The sequence below is a fragment of the Podarcis bocagei genome, assembly GCF_964188305.1.
Source record: "Podarcis bocagei genome assembly, chromosome: 17".
Taxonomy (NCBI): Eukaryota; Metazoa; Chordata; class Lepidosauria; order Squamata; family Lacertidae; genus Podarcis; species Podarcis bocagei.
This window is the reverse complement of record NC_138143.1, coordinates 42391159-42415419: the sequence shown is the minus strand read 5'-3', so window position 1 is coordinate 42415419 and position 24261 is coordinate 42391159. Positions and strand designations below refer to the sequence as shown.

The 24261-nt window shown below is 43.0% G+C and overlaps 1 protein-coding gene across 22 annotated transcripts in view; it reads right to left on the bottom strand.

Annotated features, from left to right (window-relative positions):
* The window catches only part of ADGRL3 (adhesion G protein-coupled receptor L3), a 548667-nt gene that overhangs the window by 65173 nt on the left and 459233 nt on the right, over positions 1 to 24261 (bottom strand). For all 22 annotated transcript variants that reach the window (XM_081176098.1, XM_081176093.1, XM_081176095.1 and 19 more), the window contains 3 exons: positions 19425 to 19593; positions 11237 to 11362; positions 579 to 675 (listed from right to left, as the gene is read on the bottom strand). In XM_081176098.1, coding sequence (XP_081032224.1) covers positions 579 to 675; positions 11237 to 11362; positions 19425 to 19593 — 392 coding nt within the window. The remainder of the gene's footprint in view (positions 1 to 578; positions 676 to 11236; positions 11363 to 19424; positions 19594 to 24261) is intronic.

The following is a 24261-nucleotide window of genomic DNA, read 5'->3' as shown; positions in this document are numbered from 1 at the left end:
TATTTCCCTAGATTTCTGAACCCAATTTTGAGCCTGGTTCTCCTCATCACATTTTAAGCAGAGAATTTCCCACAGTCCTCTGGAGAGCTGAGAGGCATCCATTTTGGACACAGAGGATGATGGTCTGGGCACACATTATGCAGAAGGTTTTCACCTTTACAAAGCCTTCCAAATTGCTTTTTACCTGGGATAACAACACTTAGCAGACTATATCACTCCATAATTGCCCATTTCATTGCTAGCAATGAAGCCTGACAACCTCCATTTCTTGGCACCAGAAGTTGACTATAGAAATATTATGCCTCACTCCCCGCCTCATCCACGCACTCCCCCCCCCCAAATCCCTGCTGCAACCGCAGCAATATTTGTGAAAACACATGCTAAAAACTAATAAACATTTTTTAAAAATCATTTTCACTTAATGAAAAACAGTGCATAAAGCACTTTTTAAAATTCTCCATGGACATAATTTAATCCAAAGGAACGAGGTGCAGCACATTTCAAGGTCGACAAAGCATTGCCGTTTAGATTCCTTAGTAATTACAAAGGTCATACATATCTGATAAGTCCATAATTACCTCTGTTAAGTGACGCTGAACTGTTTATATCACCAGTGATGAAGGATGACTCCGACTGCTTTCGGACAGTGTCATTCCACATCCTGCGAATGCGACTCTGGAGAAGGGCAAAAGGAAGGGGCAGAAAGTGAATCTCAACCAGAGCATCTACAGCCGCCTTTGCCAGCCTTCTGCTTCCCAGATGGTTTTGAGTACAACTCCTATTCACCTGTATATACATGCAGGTCCCGCTATCTAGACACTTCTTGTATGAAAATTCACTTATCCAAACATGAGGAATTGGTACCCAAACCTTGCTATAGACATCACAGAGTCAGATATCCAAATAGCTGGACCTGTGTGCAGTACTGTAAACAAATAAGCAGTCTTAAACAGGCCTTTCTTTCTGTTTTTTGCTGGTCTGCAGCATCTGTTTTGCCACAAACCATGGTGGGAGGGAGGGGAGAGATCAGACAAGTAAGAGCATTTTCCCCTTCTTTGTTTGCTTCTTGCAAGGTTTCAGAGGGTTCCCCCATCATTTTGTGGTCAAAATTAGGTGCTTGGGAACACATTAGAGTTTTCCCCATAGGAAATAATGGAAATGGTTGACTCTTTATGCAAACTCTTGCCTAAGTGACGATTTTCTGAGAATGCGCTGTATTCAGTAGTGAGAACTGCGTGTAGTAGTCAGTCACCCCTTGCATATAGCAGAACATGAATCTGCTTTGTCCAGAATCCTGATTCCAACTAGAAGCTCACAAAGATGCCCTACAGCAATAGAATCATAGAGTTGGAAGAGACCACAAGGGCCATCGAATCCAACCCCCTGCCAAGCAGGAAACACCATCAGAGCACTCCTGACATATGGTTGTCAAGCCTCTGCTTAAAGACCTCCAAAGAAGGAGACTCCACCACACTCCTTGGCAGCAAATTCCACTGTCAAACAGCTCTTACTGTCAGGAAGTTCTTCCTAATGTTTAGGTGGAATCTTCTTTCTTGTAGTTTGGCTCCATTGCTCCGTGTCCGCTTCTCTGGAGCAGCAGAAAACAACCTTTCTCCCTCCTCTATGTGACATCCTTTTATATATTTGAACATGGCTATCATATCAATAGATCTTCTATTTTAAAAGCCTTAAAATGCAGACTATATACTAAAGCGCAAATCACTCATGGGACTGGATCAAAAGCTGAAAGGGATGTCCCCAGAAAGTTCTGTGAGTCCGACTTCCAAAACATTCAGAAATCAAAGTTTGTGAGTTCTGGGCACAACCAAAGCACTGCTTCTGATTGACTGCAGGAAGCTCCTGCAGCCAATCGGAAGCTGCAGAAGCCCTGTCAGATGTTCGGCTTCCAAAAAGAGTTCACAAACCAGAACACTCACTTCCGGGTTTCGATAATTTGGGAGCCAAAACATCTGAGAACGAAGCTGTTCCAAAACAAAGGTACAACTGTATTAGCTTCTAAGGGTAGCCTAGATGCCAGAAATGTACCATTCCCTACATACAGGAGTACAGTCAGTGTTCCAGTCATGCAACTGGAGAACAGTGACTCAACTGTAAGATTCAATACATTGAAACTTCTTGTCTGCCTCAAGCACTCAGAAATACATGCCTCTGAATATGGAGGTTCTGTGTGAATGCACCTGAAATTTCATGGGAATTCCTCCCTTAAAAAAGTAATGGCTAAAAGAACACTGAGCCAAGTTAAGCAAAGGCATATAAGTCCAGGGTGTTTGGTGGGTCTAGAGATGGGAAGGCCTGGGAAACCCCGAAAAAAATGAAAAAACAACAACCCAGTTTGATATAGTTTGAATATTCCACACACTTTCCACCCAAGTTTTACTGGGGTGTGGGAACGGCTTTGGGGAAAAAACCGGGGAAAAACCTGGTTTTTCTCTAGGTGGGACACATTATACATTTGAACAGCTATGTGAAGTGGACTCATACAGAATGGAGCTGCTTTGCAACCTCATGTTTAAGGCTGTTTAAGAACTCACGGATGGTGCAAAGCAGATCTCTTGCTATTGGCAGGGAGAAACGCAATCTAAGCATCTCATGAGTATAAATTTGCTTAGAATCTAGGATAAATTTGGAAAGAGAAGTAGTCAAGTTAAGTCATCAACAGCAGCTTTAATATTTTGCGGGAATTTTAAACTCAGTGGAGAACTGGGTTCCTTTATAATATGAACAATATGTGCTATGTTTTTTGGTTTTATCAAAACCAGGGCCATGAAAATCGGATTATATAACGATAACACCACTATGATGAATGAGCCGCCATCACCATACGTCAACCCGTCACTAAAGTCGGATTCAGAAATTAACTGATCAGGGTTAACAATTTAGATAAAAATCTTGTTCCTAGAATATATAAGATTTTATGGAGTTTTCATGAAGAAATGGATCAAAGGTAAAGAGTTATGATTGTCTGCAAGGCAGCATTTTATGAAATTACTCATTTTTATATTTGGGAATAGTTTTAGAATTACTGTGAAAAAACCTTGTTATGTTCTAGACTATGAGAGAATTGTTTTTTAAGTGCATGACTAGAAGGTAGAGTAATAAACTACATAATGTAGCCATAAAATATATAAGATTACAGGAACATAAAACCTCATTCTGGAAATGTAAAAAGGAATAAGATAATTTTGCGGCATGTGATGTTCTGTATCTGGAAATGCCAGCAGAAGATTAATGTGGTAACTGCAAAGACGACTGGGCGGGTTACATCTTTCTTTGGACTTCTTAATATTTTTACTTTCACTAAGCACATACTCTGTTTATTATTAACCGAATGTTTCGGTTTTCGAACGCTGAAAACCCAGAAGTAATTGCTTCCGTTTCTGAACGCGCCTCAGAAGTCAAACAGCTTCTCAATTTTCTCATTGAATTTTCTGACCGGTCATTGCGCCTCGGTTGTTAAACCTTTCGGTCTTTGGGAAAGGATTATATTAGACAACTGAGGTTCCACTGTATATGATTCCTTCAGCCTGAAATGTCTGTGCAAAATTTCGGACAGTCACAGATATTCCCACATTTGCTGAGTGGGAAAATAAATTGCATGCCATCTCTTCTAATCTTCTCTAATAACAGGATAAAAGAGAGAGGAAATTCTGTAACATACTTGTTCATAATTGGGCTATTTTTATTATTGACAGAATACATCTCACATATCTACAAACCTAAGTTTTTTGGAGTAACTTCACGGCTTCTTAAATATGATAATTGTATGATTTGAACCATGTTATTTTATGTAAAATTTTGCATACAAAAGGTGCAAGTCCAGAATACTACATATGGGCTGGTTCCTTTCTGGCAAGATCCAGGAATTGCTAACAGACTTTGGGTCCAACTTGGAGTCCAAACCCAGCAGCAAGATCACACCTTCCTTTCCCCCCTCAACATGCAGCTAAAATTCCTAAGTGTCTGATGCTTCTATACTGATGACCATGCGTAGGCAAACTAAGGCCCGGGGGCCGGATCCGGCCCAATCGCCTTCTCAATCCGGCCTGCGGACGGTCCAGGAATCAGCGTGTTTTTACATGAGTAGATTGTGTCCTTTTATTTAAAATGCATCTCTGGGTTATTTGTGGGGCATAGGAATTCGTTCATCCCCCCCAAAAAAATTATAGTCCGGCCCCCCACAAGGTCTGAGGGACAGTGGACCGGCCCCCTGCTGAAAAAGTTTGCTGACCTCTGCTCATGACAATATTTAACCTGGGATGGATTGGTGTAACTCCTAGCATTTATTTAATCTATCTATCTATCTATCTATCTATCTATCTATCTATCTATCTATCTATCTATCTATATATCATCTATCTATCTACCGTATTTTTCGCTCTATAACACGCACCTGACCATAACACGCACATCGTTTTTAGAGGAGGAAAACAAGGGAAAAAATATTCTGAATGAAACAGTGGACGTATCATTTTTGTGCTTCATGCTGTGGCCACAGACATGTGATCTGATGGTGAATTTGGGGTGACCCAATGCAAAAATCCTGAGAATCCCTGTGGATCCATGCTTTGTAACCACGTTTTTGCACCATTGCAGCCCCAGGCAACAGTGGGTGCGTGATTTTTTTTTGGGGGGACAGGCTGTAGTCATGGACATGCTATGTGCTCTGATGGTGAATTTTGGCTGACCCAATGCAAAGATCCTGAGGATCCATGTGGATCCATGCTTTGTAACCACGTTTTTGCACCATTGCAGCCCCAGGCAACAGTGGGTGCGTGATTTTTTTTGGGGGGGGGGGCAGGCTGTAGCCATGGACATGCTGTGTGCTCTGATGGTGAATTTGGGGTGACCCAATGCAAAGATCCTGAGGATCCATGTGGATCCATGCTTTGTAACCACATTTTAAGTGGGGAAGGAAGGAAAAACACAGAAGGCTAAGAATGCAGGAGAGGGCTATAACGTGAGGAAAGGAAGGCAAAAGTTTCCCCCCCACCCACCCACACAAGCCAGCCACTGTTTAAGGATTTCATCCTTTTAAATGGAAGAAAGCATATTTGAATGCTGTGTGTCTCCAAAAACAAAAAGCAGGAAGTCAAATCAGAATTTTTAGCCGAACCTGTAGTCTCTCTTCCCTTCACAAACATTGTTCCTCCGGAGCAGGGACAGGATAGAAGGACGGACGCTCTGCTTTCCCTCTCTACTTGCCTGGAGGGGAGGGGCTTCCCCTGCTCTTTGTTCGGACGCTCTGCTTTCCCTCTCTACTTGCCTGGAGGGGAGGGGCTTCCCCTGCTCTTTGTTCGGACGCTCTGCTTTCCCTCTCTACTTGCCTGGAGGGGAGGGGCTTCCCCTGCTCTTTGTTCGGACGCTCTGCTTTCCCTCTCTACTTGCCTGGAGGGGAGGGGCTTCCCCTGCTCTTTGTTCGGACGCTCTGCTTTCCCTCTCTACTTGCCTGGAGGGGAGGGGCTTCCCCTGCTCTTTGTTCCGTTTGAGCAAACACAGCAAGGAAACAGAGAGGGCGGGCAGTAAGACCCTGAGGCAGAATGCAGGAAAGCAGCCACTTCCTGTATCACGGAGCTCCCTTCTCCCTGAAGCGCGGTTTGATTTTTGCCTTATTTTTCGGCTCCAGGGACCACACATTCGCTCCATAACACGCACAGACATTTCCCCTTCCTTTTTAGGAGAAAAAATCTGCGTGTTATAGAGCGAAAAATACGGTATCTATCTATCTATCTATCTATCCATCCATCCATCCATCTATCTATCTATCTATCTATCTATCTATCTATCTATCTATAGATATATATATATCACATAAAGTCTGCATTTCAAACTTATTTATGGATAAGAAATATCTATAAAAAGTGATCAGTAGCTTTTTAGTTTCAAATACAGCTGCTCCAGTATTTTGGGTGTCTCAGAAGCTGAGAAGGCTCTGGCCGAGAGAGGCTGATATTGATGAACTGGAAGAAGGAAAATAAGATTCCCTTTAATCCATGGGTAGGCAAACTAAGGCCCGGGGGCCGGATCCAGCCCAATCACCTTCTAAATCCGGCCCGCAGACGGTCTGGGAATCAGCGTGTTTTTACATGAGTAGAATGTGCCCTTTTATTTAAAATGCATCTCTGGGTTATTTGTGGGGCATAGGAATTCGTTCACCCCCCCCCCCAATAGTCCAGTCCCCCACAAGGTTTGGGGGACAGTGGACCAGCCCCCTGCTGAAAAAGTTTGCTGACCCCTGCTTTAATCAATGGGTCAATGAAAAGACAATACTTGCAACTTATGAACAGATTGATTATAGACTTTCTTTGGACGAATCTAGTGAAATCTGGAATGTGTTTATAAAGAATGTAGTATGTTATGATTAACTACATTTGCTTTAGGAGTATAACACCATTTATTTCTATAGAACAATGAAGGGAAATGTACTGATTTTACCTACTGTATTATTTTTGCGCCTTTATTTCTCACACTTCCCCACCCTTTTCTTCTATTACTTATATCCTTATAAATAAAAATTTGTTCTAATAAAGTATCAATTAAAATTATATTTCACTTTTCTATTTAAAATTTATCTAAGCCAGCTCACAATGCACAATTCCAAGATACCAACAACCTGACTGAAGGACTCCCTTCCCTGCAGGGGCAGATTTCGGGGAGTGTGACCAGTCAAACTGGGCGTGGAGCCTCGGGGGCACTGCAACTATGAGGTAGAATGGAAAGTCAGAGGGGGTGCCCAAGTTTGGCAATTTGAGACCCCAAGATCCACAACTGTTCCTTCTTAAGATCTTCCCGATATGCCCCATACGCCCTTCGAAAGGGCGATTATTGTGGAACTTCCTTCTGGATCATCTTTGCCATGATAGACCTTCATTACTATCTTTAAGTTCCTTGCAAAACCTGCTTCTCACAAACATTTGATGCCATTTAAATGTTCTGGTGGCTTGTGCGTTTGTTCCCTTGCAGAAGTGACTTACCACAGCTGTTTTGGTTTATCTAAGGCATTTTAGAACTGTCTTTAGGGCCCAGCTTCTTTGAATTTGTTCTGAGACTTTGAGCTTGGGATAAGTGTTTGTGCTGTGACAGCCACTCCAGACACCAGAAGAAACATCTCTCAGCTGACATATTTGGGTATGAATTGAGCATGTTGCCTCTATTACACAGATGCAGATCACAACAGCCTTACTAAGAATTTAATGGTTACTCCCTGTGTGTTTTAGTTCAAAGCTAAATTGGTGAGGTGTCAGATATAATTACATCTATTAGCAGCACAGACTGAATTTGTGTTTCCTTTCTATTGATTAAGTTGTAAGCCGCAGTGTTTTATATGAACTGCCCTTCATAAATCTGTTTCTGGGCATTACTGCATAAAAAGCTAAACCTGGCACTAGAAGCAGATAATGGAGTGTGTTCTCAGTAACTCAGAGTAAACAAGCTAAGGTCAGAGTTTTCAAAGAAGGGTATGTAACCCCCAGAGTGTTGCAAAAACATGAGATGGAGGTGGACAGATTTCAGTTCAAGCACCAGGCTGACTGATTAAATATAGGTGCAAAAGCCGCCTGGGGGCAAAAATCCACTGCAGCGCCTGAAAATAGGATTTAAATCCACCAATAGGAGGAGGAAAATGGCAGACTCTCCAACATTTCAGAGATCAAAATAGGGGCATTTCTGTATATTACTACCATCTCCACATCCCGAAGACTGTCCAGTTCCTTATGACATTGAATGTTTTTATATTTTACTTATGTTTATTGTGATTTCGTATTTGCTGCCCACCACTTATATGCCTTCCACATATTAGCAATATTTAAGTATTTTTTAAAATAAATTTTATAAATACTTAAAAATAATTTTGTAAGTTAGATTTTATATTACACAGACCAAAGACAAATACACACTGTCTGAATTCAAATAAGGAAACTATACGATCAGGGGGTAAAGTAAGAATAACATTGAATGAAATGTACAAATATATGCAAATCTACAAGTTGTTGCAAATTTCTCCACATTCATATTATGGGTTATAAGAGACCGGAAAGGTTGATCGTTCATGGGCAACCTAAAATTCCACATTGCACATTGGTTCTGCTTGTCCTCTTAAGGTGCACAAATAATTAATGATTTTCTCAGAAATTGCAATAAAGAAAGGGGTTTTCTTGTACAGTGGTGCCTCGCAAGACGAAATTAATTCGTTCCGCGAGTTTTGTTGTCTTGCGATTTTTTTTGTCTTGCGAAGCACGGTGTTGGGGAAGTTTTGGAAAAGCTTCAGAAATCACCAAAGTCTTTAAAAACCTCAAAAAAGGCTACCACACCGTGTTCTATGAGTTGCTCCTCGAAGTCAAGTCGCAACTGTATTAACGGTGTTAAGAAAAAGGAAACAAACTTGCAAGACGTTTTCGTCTTGCGAAGCAAGCCCATAGGGAAAATCGTCTTGCGAAGCAACTCAAAAAACCAAAAACCCTTTCGTCTAGCGCGTTTTTTGACTTGCGAGGCATTCGTCTTGCGAGGTACCACTGTACCAGTTCTCTAAAGTGATTGATGAAGCATCTTTCCAGCCCAATGAAATAACCAGGCATGCTGCTACCAATGAAACTATTAAAAGTTTTCCAAAAACGTCAGCACTTGCTCCCTCAACTAGAGATAATAAACCTAACTTAGGAACCCAAAACCACACTGTGCCCTGTGACGACATTAATCTCTACAACTACCTGTTCCCAGAAGATGGAGGTGCCAGTAGGTACACCTTTCATTGCATTTCCATCAACAGAGCATTACCATTACCCTGAATGTGGACCATTCAAACTGGAGTACAGTAATATCAATGTCATGCCACACTTGACTCAAGTGATCTGACTCCCATTCTTCCCCCATATATGTTTCTTCCACCACATCTTGCGTGCCTTCCTCCTACCCAGACTGCCCTGACTCTTCCTCCTCCTCCTGTCCTGGCTCCTGCCTTGCAGATAGCACCAAACCCCATCCATCGCTGGTCCACTCTCCTGAGTCACTCCCCCGGTCTCCTGCCTCTATCCCATACTATTCAGACACCTGCCAATCCCTGACACCTTAGGTCCTAAATCCTTTCCCATTTCATAGACCAAAGTGAGGCCAATAATTTTGAGTTCTTATTCCCAAATTTACAACACTTTTGGTTCAAATATCTTCCAATTTCTAAGGCTTCAAGAGACCCCTGTTTACCTTCAAAGACTCTATTGACCCTATAAGATCTGGAAGATTTATGTCTTCTCTCTAACTTCTTACTGTAATCAGATACGTAGCGGAAGGAAATCTTTCTCAGTTTGATAGATTCACTAGTTGCCAGCCCCTGAAGCACCAACTTCATGGCACTGCAGACTAATGAGCACTTTCAATCTTAAGATCTAAATATTCTGCCACTCTATCATGGTGCATTTGCATAGTGCTCTGATGGGTTCATAGGTCTGAATTAAAATACCAAAATGGAGAACTGCATACTGGTCCATGAATCTGAAATGATATCTAGACCAGCACATTGGACTGAGATCTTTCGGAAGCCTATGGTAGCTTGGCAAACTCCATGTAACAAAGAGCTTTCAGTCAATAGGCAGTCTGTTCTTAAGAGAGAACAATATGTGAAACCAAATTCGATAGCATGTAATCCCTGCCACACACAATTCAATTTGCATGTGTGTAAAAGGTCTGCAAGTCTTCTTTATCCTTAGTAAACCCCTTCTCGCCCCTCCCACCTATGACCCAGTTCCTCCCAAGTAATCTCCACCAATCAAAAGTTCATCTTCTTTAAATGCTTCTGAAATTTACAATGTGTTTGAGCAATGCCCACCCTGGAATAGGGCTGAGTAGAATAATGCTCTTCAAAGTAGCCATGGGGCAGGGTAAAATTTATAAATAAATAAAAGATCACAGCCTGAATTTCTCTACCATGGTCCAAACATTTCTGAAGGCTCTTTTCTATCCATTGTTTGATGTATTCATAGCCTGACCTACACGAAGTTAAAAGTAAAGTGGGTGTTTAAAGATACTAGAAAAACCTAATGGTCCTCTATGTTCCCAATCATTCAAAAATGAATGAAGTATGTCATTTGGCATGCTGAACATTAGAGTGAATGTGCATGGATTGACTTAGATATGTGCTAAAAAAGAGAGATGCACCTGCTCATCCTCACGCAAGATATTTTACTTTTAAAAAAGAGTGGGGCAGAAAATGCTAACGAAATTTCAGGTTGCATATAACATGTGGACATAGATTTCCCAGGGTCAAGTACCAGAAAATAAGATCTGCTCATGATAAACACAGAGGGTCAGTTAGAGTTAGGATTTGTTGGAGCAGTTATAAGAGGAGTGGGGGCTGGGCCCCAGGAAAGGAGGATTAATAAACTATATATTTCATCAAATGCATATATTGCTTCACAACAATGCTCTCAACCCTGGCCTGACCTGAGGACTTTGACAGCTATACATGGATAAAGCAGCTTTGATTTCCAAAACACATACCCTCCAACTTTTCTCCCATGAAAATAGGGACATCCCATTCCATAATGATAATTTTACTATTTATGCCCCACACATCTTACTGGGTTGCCCCAGTCACTCTGGGCAGTTTCCAACATATATAAAAACATAATAAAACATTAAGCATTAAGAAAACTTCCTTATGCAGGATTGGCTTCAGACAGCTCAGGGGTCGAATAACTCCATACCCTCCAACATTTATCCAATGAAAATAGGGACATCCTAAGGAAAAGTAGGAAATTCCGGGATCAAATCAGAAATCGGGACAGTTTCTCTAAAATCAGGGACGTCCCTGGAAAATAGGGACACTTGGGAGGGTGTGAAAACAGTGCCAAAATGTTTTCTAGAAACAGTTCTCTAGATCATCGCATCATCATCAGGTCATATTTTTCAACTCACCTGAAAGTGACAGTCAATTGTGTGGGAAGGTGGTGATGAGAAGATTTGATGTGATGATGACATGGCTTGGGGGAAGTAATTCCACACATTATGGGTGGTAGGGATGACATCTTCAGTGGAGAATATCACATCCAACTCAAATGATCTCCCCTCTAGCCATTATAGTGCAACCACAACCTGGCGGTGTCATAACCATAAGCAGAGCTAGGTTCTCAGATACTGGATGGAGGTATAATGATTAAGCCTCAGCGCTAAACTATATTGGCATGACAAGCTCTCCAGACCCCCCTTCAAGCCAAAGGAAACTACTTACCTGTGAGCCTGTGGAATATCGTCCTGGTGTCCGTGACCCAGATGTTTTCCCTGAGCCAATGGAGCTCTCTGTACTTTTCCCGCTACAGCAATGCGTACGCAGGCATTTCCCATATTCTTTACGCACCTAAGCAATCAAATGGCAATAGACATGAGAAGGAAAACCCATTTTTCAGCTTCAAAAATTGATTTTGCATGCGCACACGAAGAGAAAAGCATTAAAGTAGCCATTGCTTCTGTATACCTATGACATCTGGCAATTTTACATTTTAACACACACTGAGGACCTAAGGGATTTGTTTCTGAGATGCTCACCAACAACGTCAAACTAAAGTACTGTAATGCAAGATAAATGGGCAATTACATTTATGACTGAAAATCAGTATTACTTAAATTACATGTGAACTGGCACTTAGGTAATTTCTTTTGCTTTCTGGCATGGGTATATAAAAAAGAAAAGTCTATATTACACATCCAAAGAGAAAGGAAAACTTTTTTCAATTTTCTTTTCCCTTCCTGTGAGAACATATGACCTCTGCACCTGTGAATATTTGCCATGGATGGCATTTCATTTTGGGCTACCACTTCTCCCAAGTTATATTTTCTCACAGAAATGAAGAATTTTAGACAAAGCAGCTGATTAAGAGCCATTGGTATTGACAGGCTTACCAACATGTTTGGAGTTGATATGCATGGTCCTCAAAAGTGAAAAAGTATGAAGAACAGCCATGAAATGAATGAAAAATACTAAATGACTAAGACTAAAGGTTTGCCCCGACCAGCGTTATTTTGTGCAATCGGCTACAGAGAAGTCTCATGCTTCATCATCACTATTCTTATTCAAATATTCATATCCTGCCTCTCAAGTAACAAATTCTTCCAAACTGGCTAAATAAAAACATCAGCATTTAGTCCTCAGAAACCTTCTCATAGCTGGTGGTAGACGGCCCTGTTATACTCTCCCTCTGGCAGGGGCAGACTTATTTTGTGTGAGGTTTTCCCATAAAGCCCCGGCATCCCCAAGCTAGAACAGCGAGACGCTGCGCAGCGCTCTGTCTCGCTGTTCTGGCTTCGGAGACAGCCTTTCAAGCCTCCGCAGGGCAGCGGGGTGCCTTCACCCCGCTGCGCTGCGGAGGCTTTGCGCAGCTAACCCCGAAGCCTTTGGAGCGCAGCGCGAGTTCCCGCTGCACTCCAAAGGCTTCAGGTGGGTATGCCTGAAGGCTGGAGAGCAAGAGGGGTCTGTGCGCACCGACCCCTCTCGCTCTCCAGGCTTCAGCAAAAGCAATGCATAGCCTCCGGAGCGCAGAGGGAGTGCTCCCTCTGCGCTTCGGAGGCTTCGCGTTGCTCTCACTGAAGCCAAGGAGCCTGCATTCGCTCCATAGGACACACACACATTTCCCCTTCATTTTTGGAGGGGGAAAAGTGCGTCCTATACAGCGAAAAATACGGTATTTCTCCAATGACCTAATAATAATTCAGTGGCACAGAACTGAGATGTGTGTGTCTGTGTGTGGGGGGGGAGACCTTAACACTTGGGTGGAAGGAGAAATAGAATGGAACGCTTGGAAGGGGAGAATAGATATCTGCAGATCTGCAGATAAAAGGGCAGGAAGAAAAACAATCTAGGTCACAACCTGGTAAACACTGAGAAGTTATTTTTAAATACCCCAGGAGCTGAATAAAGAGTTAGTTGCCCATAGACACCAGTGGGAAAAAATAAGGATTTGATGCTACTGGGATTGGGTACACATGAGTCCCCCCCCTAAGAACTCTCACCTCAAAACAAACAAACAAACAAACAAACAAACAAACAAACAAACACAAAGGAAGGGAGAAACCTCAAACAGCCTAAAGATGATTGGGTCTACTCAGTGTGCATGGAATACTGATTAAGGCTTGGAGGAAAACTGGGGGGAAAGGGATACAACAGAGTGGCTGCAACCCCATAGCTGCCAACTTACAGATTTGAAAACAAGGGACCAGCAGCCTCGAAAATAAGGGATCAGCAGCCAAAATAAGGGATTTTCTGAACACAGGTATGTTCAACTTCTGAGCCCCTCCGAGCCAAAGGCAGAAAGCCCAGCTAACAGCCAAACAAAGCCTCAAGCGGTGGTTCCCACAGCGCAGCAACCCAGCAAAGGGGATGCAGCAAGGAAAACCACCGTCACCTCTCCGCTGGGAAGCGCTGAGCAAAGGCGAGTCCCCAGGCAAGGCGGCCGATTTGATCGGCACAAGGCATGCAAGCTCCACCCCCCAGTCGTTCTTAGACTCCTTATTGGGTGAGCAACGCAGCCAAGCAACACAGCTGGAGCCTCCCTCCTCCCTGGCCGGCAGGGAGAGAGGGAGGGAGAGGAGCTGCTTCCTTTGAAACCCGGGAAATTTAAGGGACATCATCAATAAGGGACAGCAGCGGGACACGGCACTGGGATAAGGGACTTTACCGCCAAATAAGGCACAGTTGACAGCTATGTGCAACCCTGGAAAGAAGCACTCCAAGCTCCACTCCATTTTACTGCAGCGTTTCACATGTTTCTATACTAATACTGATTCAAGTCTTCCGGTACTTGTGCGTATGTAGCCAAAACAGCACCATTCCCGCGCAAGGGAGAGCTACTGACTGAACCAGGGGTAACCCCCAGCTGCTCACACGTTCAAGAAAAAAAATTCCAGGGGGAGGGGAACCGCTGCCAAACTCAATGGCACAGAACGTGAAGAGACTGAAGGCCTTTTGGGCCATTCTTCAAAGATGTGAAGGGGGGGGGGCAGCAAGGAGATCAGCTGCAACGGTAGCCGGGATGCAAAACTAGCAAACGTGTCTGCACTGCTAAAGGGTGTTGCAGTGTCTTAACAATCTGAGCCTCTATGGGGGTGGGTGGGTGGGAATGGCACACTTGAGAGGGAAAACCCCCTGAGAACTGGACAGGAGAGGGGAATAGAGTGGGGTGGTGGGAACAGGAGGACAGATAACCCTAAGCACAAAGGGCAGAAAGAACGATTTCATTGTCTGGAGTGAGAAGCTATTATATTTAAATGTCTCCTGGGGCTGGAAAAGACAGAGCTGCCCATAGACACCAACGGAGAAATAATTTAATGTTGCTGAGGTTTGAATGTCCTAAAAACAACCTCCAAACCAGAAATAAGAGCTTCTGCTCTTTCCAACTCAGTTCTTACTTTAGTATGGAACAACAGCAACAAACCTCCGCTAAAAGAAGCACAACTCCCTTTCCCCATGTCGCAGGTTTCATGGGGCTGGTGTGTATGAGAGAGAGTGCCTATGAGAGCCCGGCAATGTAATGCTCACAATTTACCTCAGGTCAGGCTCTGAATGGTTTGCAAAAGACTTCAGGCTTGCAGAATTTTTCACTAGAACTCTGAGACTCATCAACTGGAGCCAGGTGCAAAATAGCGGTTCAGGAAGGCGGTTTCAGAATTGCAGTATGAGGTACTTGGAGCACATATGCAGCTGAGGAAGTCGTTTCCAGTAAGACATGGAGCTTGAACACAAATCCTTTCACATGCAAATCTATTACTGTTTTCCCAAGCTTTCCTGATTTCAGTGGCCTCATGGAGAACAAGAGGGAAGCTTTTTGCTGCCACTATAATTCAACCAGAGACATCACCTGCCAGCAAAGGTCCGTACAGTTAAAGCTCTGGTTGTTTTCCCAGTCGTGATGTATGGAAGTGAGAGCTGGACCATCAAGAAGGCTGATCGCCGAAGAATTGATGCTTTTGAATTCTGGTGCTGGAGGAGACTCTTGAGAGTCCCATGGACTGCAAGAAGATCCAACCTCTCCATTCTCAAGGAAATCAGCCCTGAGTGCTCACTGGAAGGACAGATCCTGAAACTGAGGCTCCAGTACTTTGGCCACCTCATGAGAAGAGAAGACTCCCTGGAAAAGACCCTGATGTTGGGAAAGATGGAGGGCACAAGGAGAAGGGGACGGCAGAGGACGAGATGGTGGGACAGTGTTCTCGAAACTACCAGCATGAGGGAGGCAGTGGAAGACAGGAGGGCCTGGCGCGCTCTGGTCCATGGGGTCACGAAGAGGCGGACACGACAAAATGACTAAACAACAACATCAATCAACCATTGTGCAGGGATGGCCTGTTCTGTTTTGTTGCCTGAGGCTTACTGGGGTTGCGTGGCTGCAGGTTCTGGGTTAAGGCAAGGGATCGCAAGAGGTCCGCTTCCCCTTGCTTCTCTGGCAGCATCAGTGGTAGCAGGCTATGGGAGAAGCCAGGAGAAGTGGCCGGGGCAGCAAGATCTCGCCGGAACCCATTGCTGCCCTTTGGGATTCTGCTGCCCAAGATGGCTGCCTCAGTCTGCCATTGGGAGTTGGAAACTTGGGATTATCTTTCGCAAATCATCTGGCAATCTACCAGTCTATCTACTGATAAATCCCAATCTAGCTTCTACCCACCCCGGCCTACAAAAACCTCACAGTGTTGCCATGAGGTACTGGACCCCTACTGCAGGTTGCGCCGAAGCTGAAGGAGCAGCTTACAAGAACTGTGCATTATTATCCGTTGCTTTTATCTCCTCATTGCAGGTTAGGCTGTTGGTTTAAGGGTTGTTGGGAGACAGCGAGAGAGAGAGAGACTGCAGAAAGGTTTTAGCAGCCCTGCACTGTTATATTTCAGGCTAGCAGTGGCTAAATTGTCCCCCTGGACACCCTTCTAGGTCAAATCAAGCACTCAATTGCACACAGAAGCCTCATGCTCCATTGACTTGAAAACCAACCGGTTGCCCTTTTAAAATGTTCAAACGCTAAAAAAGGAAGCTTTCCCCCACAGGAAGTAAGACCCAAATTAGAGCAGGGACTCCTGCCTTTGATGCTAACTTTTCTTCAGTCCCCTCAGGTTCAGGTAAGCATCTGCATGTCAGGGAGAGATGGCAGTATTTTATAGCAGGGCCCAGCTTTCTTTTTTCTTTAATTCAGCAGGATTGTGGATATTTTTCTTTCAACAAACTTTAAAGCGTGCATCCTAACAAACGCACATGAAGCATATAGTAAATTTAATATGAAATTTACTTCTTTCAAAAAGTAACAGCGCAGAAATATTTTTTAAAAGGGGGTGGAGGACCTCTCTTAAGAACAAAATCAGTGAGGACACTGTTCTCAAGTTTCCAGTCACTATGCTCCTTGATTTGCTCTGCTTCAGTGAAAAGCCATGGAGAAGTGCCATGAGGTTACATGGGTTTTTTTCTGATCAGGAGACACAGGAGAAAAGTTTAATGGAAAGGAAAACATGTATTAATGTCAGCCAACTAAGGAAGATTGAGGCCAGCTTAACTCCACATCCACCAATATTCTGAAAAACTCTACAGCGACATGTGCGTGAGGCACGAAAACCAGAACTCTCTTTTGTAGGGGCATAAATGTTCTGAGAAATGGGAGGAAAGGTTTCAGCACAGCACTGTAATAAACCAATTATAACCATCAAGAGGAAAATGGGATGATTATCGCTACTTCTCTGTAATTTTGTTTAGCCCAAAGAGCACGCTTGGTGTTCGCATGGATTACTAGGAGCTATTATTATTAGCAGGATTTGTAATGTACTATCCTATGACACATTTTTAAAATGTGGAGAAATATAGAAGAGGAGTTAGCAGAAAGTAGGTGCAGGGCTGGGAAAAGGGATCAAAATGAGTTCATGAGTGTAAGGCATCAAGTGGAGTTCCCAGATTATTCCTATGGTTCAACAATTTCATACGTTACTTGGAGGAAATTTGCAAAGGGAGTATCATAGAATTGGGCAGCTGGTAGGGACCACGAGGGTCATCTAGTCCAACCCCCTGCAATGTAGGAATCTTTTGCCCAATGTGGAATTAGAACCCAGAACCCTACGATTAAGACTCTCATGCTCTACCAACTGAGCTATCCCAGACCAAGAACTAATGGAGAGCATTAAGAAGAATAACTGAGACTTATGTTGCAAAGTGGAACACCCATGTTCTTTCCCACTCCCCTTCCTTCCAGTTTTATGCGCTCAACAGTCAGCCGGTGTTCTGTATCCACTGTTCATGCTCAGCTCTCATTGAGCTGGGGGTTTCGTTTTTGTACTTTGGCCTTCCCTAAGCCTGCTCATTCCTCCTGCCTGCATGAGAATGGTGTCGTTGTGGCAACATTAAGTACCATCACTTGGAGAATTAGTTTGCTATAAGTATGTAGGCTTAGCTGAGACAGTATAGGTTGCATTTCAAGATGACATTTCAGAAAGTACGATATAGATGTAAATTGATGTACTGAAGTCCTATGCATATTATCAGCCAAATCAAAGAGAACCTGTGCATTTTGCTGCCTGGAAAGGAGTATAAAATATATCTCTTCTCACCCCCCACAATGCTACAGTCAATAATTTGAAAAGTCTTGTTGTGCCAGACACTGATTCCTACTTCTTAGAGTTGGCTCCTGGTTTTTCTTAAGAGTTAAGCCAACAAACCAGAAAGCAGGTTCCCTTTGGCCCCATTTCTTTCTCTAATCGTGCTCCTGTTTCTCCCACCGGCTCCACAGACTTTGGCAGCTGAAGAAGTGGGACCTGGCAGCTCAAGAGTCAAGAGGAGGCGTTGTGGGGCCCAGAGAATCCGGTGGAAGAACTAAAACATCACTGTTCAGTTGCTGTCTGCATTTACAAGTCTCTCACCACTGCTTAATGCCATCTATATATGATACCCTGCAACTATAGGCCAATGCAATCCAGACAATAATGGCATTACATATTTTTTGGGGGGAGAAATATGTGCAGAACAGATACCTCGGGAAAGTTTGCTAAGCCACATAAGATATGCATTATATCTTCAAAAAACTGAGCACACAGAAGAACTTCTAGAAAATATTTGCCCGTTTTAATAATGAGGAACATAAACTCAAATTTCTTATTATCTTAGGAGTCTAAGAGATTATATCATATACAGCCTTTCCTCTTTCTTTACTGCACATGTGGAAATGAACAGGGAGGTGCTAATACCCTATCCAGCTTGTAAACTTCCCAGGTGTATATTGTTTTTAAATATATATTTTTTATCCTGAGCGTTTGTTAAGGAGCTGAGGGGCTGTGTATTTTATTCTCCTGGTTCACAACAAACCTGTAAAGAGGCGGCTAACCTATGCCACACAGTGATCTTCATGACCAAAGAGGGATTTGAAATGAGGTCGCCACTGTCCTACTCTGACACAATTTCCATTCCTGCACACTGCCTTTCATTTGGCCGACTACTCTTGGAAACAGAATGTTAGAATGGATGGGGAGTAGTTTATAGCCTGTCTTTTTTTTCTGCCAAGGAAACAAAGGTGACGCACATGTCGTCTCCCATCCTGGCACTGACAACACATAGACCTGCTTAGCTTCAGCAAGGTGGTGAACTCATGTGCAGGGTCTGCAACAAATGAATTCATCTAGCACCTTTAGATAACACCCCTTGAAAAATGGTGGATTGCTACTGTATCAGTGTTGTTGCAAACAGGCCAGGTTAACTGGAGTTCCAAAACCCAGGAAAAAATTCAGAGGGCATAAATTTGCAGGGTATCCCTAACTTCCACATATACCTTATAACCGGGGTTGCCTGGGACTGACAGAAGTTGTAGGCCAACATCTGGAAAGCATCACATTGGCTGTCCCTGGCTCATATCAACACTCTGTATCCAGCAGTAAAAGGTAAAGGACCCCTGGATGGTAAGATCCAGTCAAAGACGACTATGGGGTTGTGGCGCTCATCTCACTTTCAGGCCGAGGGAGCCGGCATTTGTCCACAGACAGCTTTCCGGGTCATGTGGCCAGCATGACTAAACTGCTTCTGGCGTGATGGAAGTCAGAGCGCATGGAAACGCAGTTTACCTTCCCGCCAGAGCAGTACCTATTTATCTACTCGCATTGGTGTGCTTTCGAACTGCTAGGTTGGCAGGAGCTGGGACAGAGCAACAGGAGCTCACCCCGTCATGGGGATTCGAACCGCCGACCTTCTGATCAGCAAGCCCAAGAGGCTCAGTGAAACAACAGCGCCTCCCAGCAGTACCCTCTTGCTTTCGCTGCTGGTTCAGACACATTTGGCCTCACCTCTAATGTGAACCGGCCCAAAGTCCAACCATGGCAACACAAAATGCAAGGCACGGGCAGCCAACATTGGCTGTGGTTGCTAGGCAATGAAATAGCCCCATCACTTCTCTTCGCCGTAGAATAATTGTCCTTACCTTTTTCTGGAGGACACAATGGAAAATGAATATAAACATTCCCTGCAGAGAATTGAAAATGGTGAAGAGGTATGCCATGATGACGGTGCTTTCATTAATATACATAAGTCCAAAGGCCCAGGTCAGTCCTAATAGGCAGAGCAGAGCTATTGCACCTATAACCCACGACCTGTGGAGAGAGAGAGAAAGAAAAGAGAAAGACAGAAAGGAAAAGTGTCTTTGATTCATAGAGAAAACAGCACGATGCACAGAACAAGCATTTCATGCTATTCCTTGCGGAGAAGGAAAACACTGCACACATATTTGCGAATGCGCTTTTTGAATTCAATGCACTTTATTATTATAACTTTGGGGGGGGATACACAGATGAAAATGTCATGAGCATGAAAACGCTTCTTTTAACACACATTTTTAGGCAGCAGCAAATGTTTGTAGCAAATGTTCTGGGGCAGCAGCAGCAGCAGTGTAAATGTAATGAAATATGCAGATGCTACATGATAAGAGAAAAATGCAAAATATTTTGAATTGGCCTCCGTTCCTTCCATGCCTATTGGCTCAGCTCACAATCTTACAAAATCTCCTATGAAAGCCCTATTGAGAAGAACGGGAGCAAATCAAGAGCACAATGGCACTCTTGCATAGCTTCCCTTCCACTCAATCTGCCCTCAGGATTATGCTGTAGGCTATTTGTCGTGATATTGCACATTATCTGCAGTTCGCTTGGTTTCTCAGTCCTTTGTAAGTGATCTTAATGTGCGGTATCCAACTAAAGTTTACTTAGAGTAGGGCTATTGATATCAATGGACCTAACTCAGCCATGTTCATTTATTTGAATGGATCTACTTTGAGTATAACTTAGTTGAATACCACCCATTGCCTCTACCTTCCTCCTTCTGTTGGGGCAGCAGGAGTAGAACAAGTGCTTTTCATGCGCCCTCACCTTTGAAGGCACCCCAAACCCATTTCTTGTAGCAGTTTCAAAATCTTACGATTGCTCCCTGTCAGGGCAAGGAGTAGTTTTAAATTCTGCCTGGCTAAGCTAGAGAAATCTCAGGAATGTTTCTATAGTACTGGAGGATGAAGAATATGCATGATCCCAAAGGGGGGGAAAGAGAAAATATTGTGCTCAACTCTATAAAAAGCAAGAAAAGGAGCTACACAAAAGTCAGGCCTCTATGCCTAAGAAAAATTTGAAGTTAATGAGGAATAAACTAGATGTTAGACACAGATGCATTTAAGATTACCTTAATCCCTTCTTTTGAAATCAAATCAGCCAATCAATGCCAGAGAAAATGGTGATGAAATTGAGATTTTAAATACCAGAGACAGTGGTGATTGTTCTGGGATTGGGAGAGGAAAAAATGGCAGACTGACAAAGGGTTAAGCAGTCTCCTTTCACTGCCAATTCCTTTCCTTATCATTTCTCTGCTTGTCCCTCCAGAAGTAAGTAGCTACTTCTGGTTTTAAAATGGACATTGAGTGGGGTGACGTTATATGGATCTGCATGTAATGTCCATTTTGGCCAGTGTGCAGATAAGGATCCCTAAAGCTTCTTGAGTACACATTAGGTAATCCCAATAAGCATGCAAAGTGTTTCTCCCCATAGAAGCAGTCATGGGGCTTCCAGGGGGCGGATTCTAAGACGAGATTAAGATGATCTTAATAGCAGCTAACAACAAATCATGCCAGATCAGTCTAAATATCTGGCTCGGTTGGCAGGGGATTTCGCTGAACTTAATACGTTTTGAAGCAAAGTTTTTGATCTTTTCCCACATGATAGTCTCCTAAGGAACCTTCAGAACTGCAGACAAGACGTGATTACGATAAATTAAGTACTCACATGTGTAAAAAATTTGCACTAATTGAGGAACAATTAATGGATCAACAACAGATTAGATAGCGGTCTTATGTGGTTTTATATACAACCATCAGTGCAGTTGGAAAAGTTTCAAAGGAAACCAGCTGGACTGACTGCAGGAGTAGCAAAACTATTCAAAGCGTTTTGTAGAGTATAGGACAAAATGAGAGAAAGAGGAAGAATCTGGTACAAGGACCTGCACCAACGGAATGGTAATTAAAAATGAGAGTTAAAATTATTATGTGGGTTGAAAATTATTATTATTCTGAGACACATGATCAAAACAGAAAGAGGTCATTAGAAATGAGACATTCAAGGAATACTTTTCCTGGAATACTAATGGGAAATAAAGGAGCTTAATGTCTGGAAAACTTTTGGAAGCCTACCTTTGGCTTATTTTAAATATTCTGGTGCCTTCTTTGTTTTTAGTGAGTCAAGAGCCCCCACCCCAACCTCCAACCTTGAGTCGTTATTAGAATTAGGATGGCGATTGTGTAGGACTGACTACAGTAAATCTATAGGAAGACAAATTCCCTGTTCAGACAGTGTGGCAATGCGCATGGATCGTGCCTGCTGGCCTGGTCTCAACCTCATATTAGATGTGATGTATGCAAAGTGGTCTAAAAACAGGATCTGTACACCTGATCCATATTCTGGGAGGTAATGGAGCTATGTTTGTAGCCCACTGAGCAGACCACTTGCAGAAAATAGTATAAGAGAGCCACGAACGGGCAGAACCAATGGGGACAATTCCAAGCCCCCTCTACTGTATGGACACCTGACACAAGGCTTAGTTGTCTCTTGAGCACCTGCTTCTTGGGCTGTTTTCTTCCTGCTGTAGTAAGCTTGGCTTATTCGCTCAAGTCAACTTTACTATATTGCACTTTTCTGTGGCATACTGGAATGTATATGTTGCAAAAGATACAGATGGTCTGCAAATGGTCCTGTTTTTCAGTGTGTGTCTGTGTGTCTGTGCCCATGCGCGTACATACACACACTGGAGAAAGAGCGATAAGAATCAGATGTGATGACCTTTTGGTCATCGTTGGTTCTACGATTAATCAATGACTGATACAGTTGTCAAGCGGGGGATAAGCTGGCTGCTGGCGTTTCAATTGATTCTGATATATTAGAAAGCTGAAATTAATTTTATAGGATAAAGGCAAATGTTACACACAATAAAAGAAAAAGGAATGAACAAGTATAAGAAGAGCCTGCTAGGCATTTTCATTGTAGATAACAATTTAGGAGGGGGTTATGGGTAACAAACAACACAAGTTAACAATATGTTGCTGTGAAACTACAGGCTAATGTCATTGAGGAGTATAACATACTACTAGGATATTAGGACCGCTTTGATCAACACCGACACTGGGAAGAATTGTTCCATCAGAAGTCTGTGACCGTGGGACTCGGCGGGCACTTTTAGCGCCCCCCCCCAACCCACTAAGGAACCCAGAAATGGGCTCCATCAGCTTGCCAAATGGCCGGACCTGCAATTGTCCTTCCCCCTTGTGCAGTTCTGGGGGTTCTCCTGGCCCTCCAGACTGGTTTGGTGGAGAATGGTGGTGGTGGTGGTGGTGGAGTTCCACTGCACTAGTGGGTTTCTGCTAGCGCACTGAGCAAGTTGAATCCAACCCACTACCTCATTTGGAATACTGCAGAGAGGGCTACGGTGACAGACTGGAAGAAAAATTCGGAACTGATCTACGATTACGCTAAAAATCCAGATGATTAATGATACAAAGGACTGGATCACGTTTAACTAAGGAAAAGAAAAAAGGATCCGCTGGTTCATAATATCAATCATAACTGGAACATTCCTTTAATTACTCTGCCATGATGCAGGCATTAGGCTACAACTAGAAGCTGCAGCGAACTGGTACAAATCTCAATTCTTCAATAAATTCAGTAGGTGGTCATATGGAAGTTACTTTCCCTAAGCCTCGACTCTGCATCTAACATACAGGGACAATCCTTCCGTAACGATTGTTAGGATGTTGTCTATGAAGCACTTTATACTGTACTACATAATTGCTAAGCTGTCAGGGGTCCCTTTACCTTTACCTTTAATAACGCAATGCTTATTGCTTCTTAAACTACTGGGTTAATATGTCTTAGCAACCCTTGCTTTTACTGAGTTGAAATGTTAAACACTGCAATTGTTTCTTGAAATGATCTACTTCCTGATTATTTATTTATCTATTTATTCATGAGCTTACTTGTATTCTGAAGGGGGGGGGCTTGTTTATTTAGGCAGTTTAAAAGGAAATCAATATAATTCATGTAGCAAACCAGGACAGTCATGCTGTATAATTTCTTCACAATATTGCAAATATGTACATTGTTTTGAAGTTTCATGTACACATTAGTAATGCTCAATTCCCCCCCCAAAGATAGCCAACGAATAAAATATTACCACAGTGTGGCATATTTAATCGGTTTGTTTTTATTTTGATTTGTTGTTGTTGTTGTTGTTGTTGTTGTTGTTGTTGTTGTTGTTGTTGTTACAGCAGCTGCAATCTAACAAAGCAACTTTAGAATGCCTGCCAGATTGCATCACTACCTGCTTTTCATTCAGTTTCACCTCAAAATTCTCTGACCTTAGAAGAATCACAAAACCATTTTTCTTTCAGCATCCTTTGAATTTTAAGAGGGTTTTTTTTTTGTTTAAAGAAAGGCAGTGAGAGCTGCTGTATGTAGTGAGCACAATGCCCAGTTTCTGGGTGTAGATTTGCAGCATATGAAGTACTCAATCACGGCCCAATATTTTTTTATTAAACTGTGTAAATATTGTGCTTTATTATGACTCTTCAGTTTGGAGGAGCTGTAAATGTGTGTATACAGACCTCAGGGCTATGCTAGTGTTTGTAGGGTTGCCACATTTCAAAAAGAGTTTTTGAGCTATTTTTTAAATGAAAATCGCCAAAATCTATACTACTGACATGGGCTGCCATCGACATTTCAATGATTTCCACC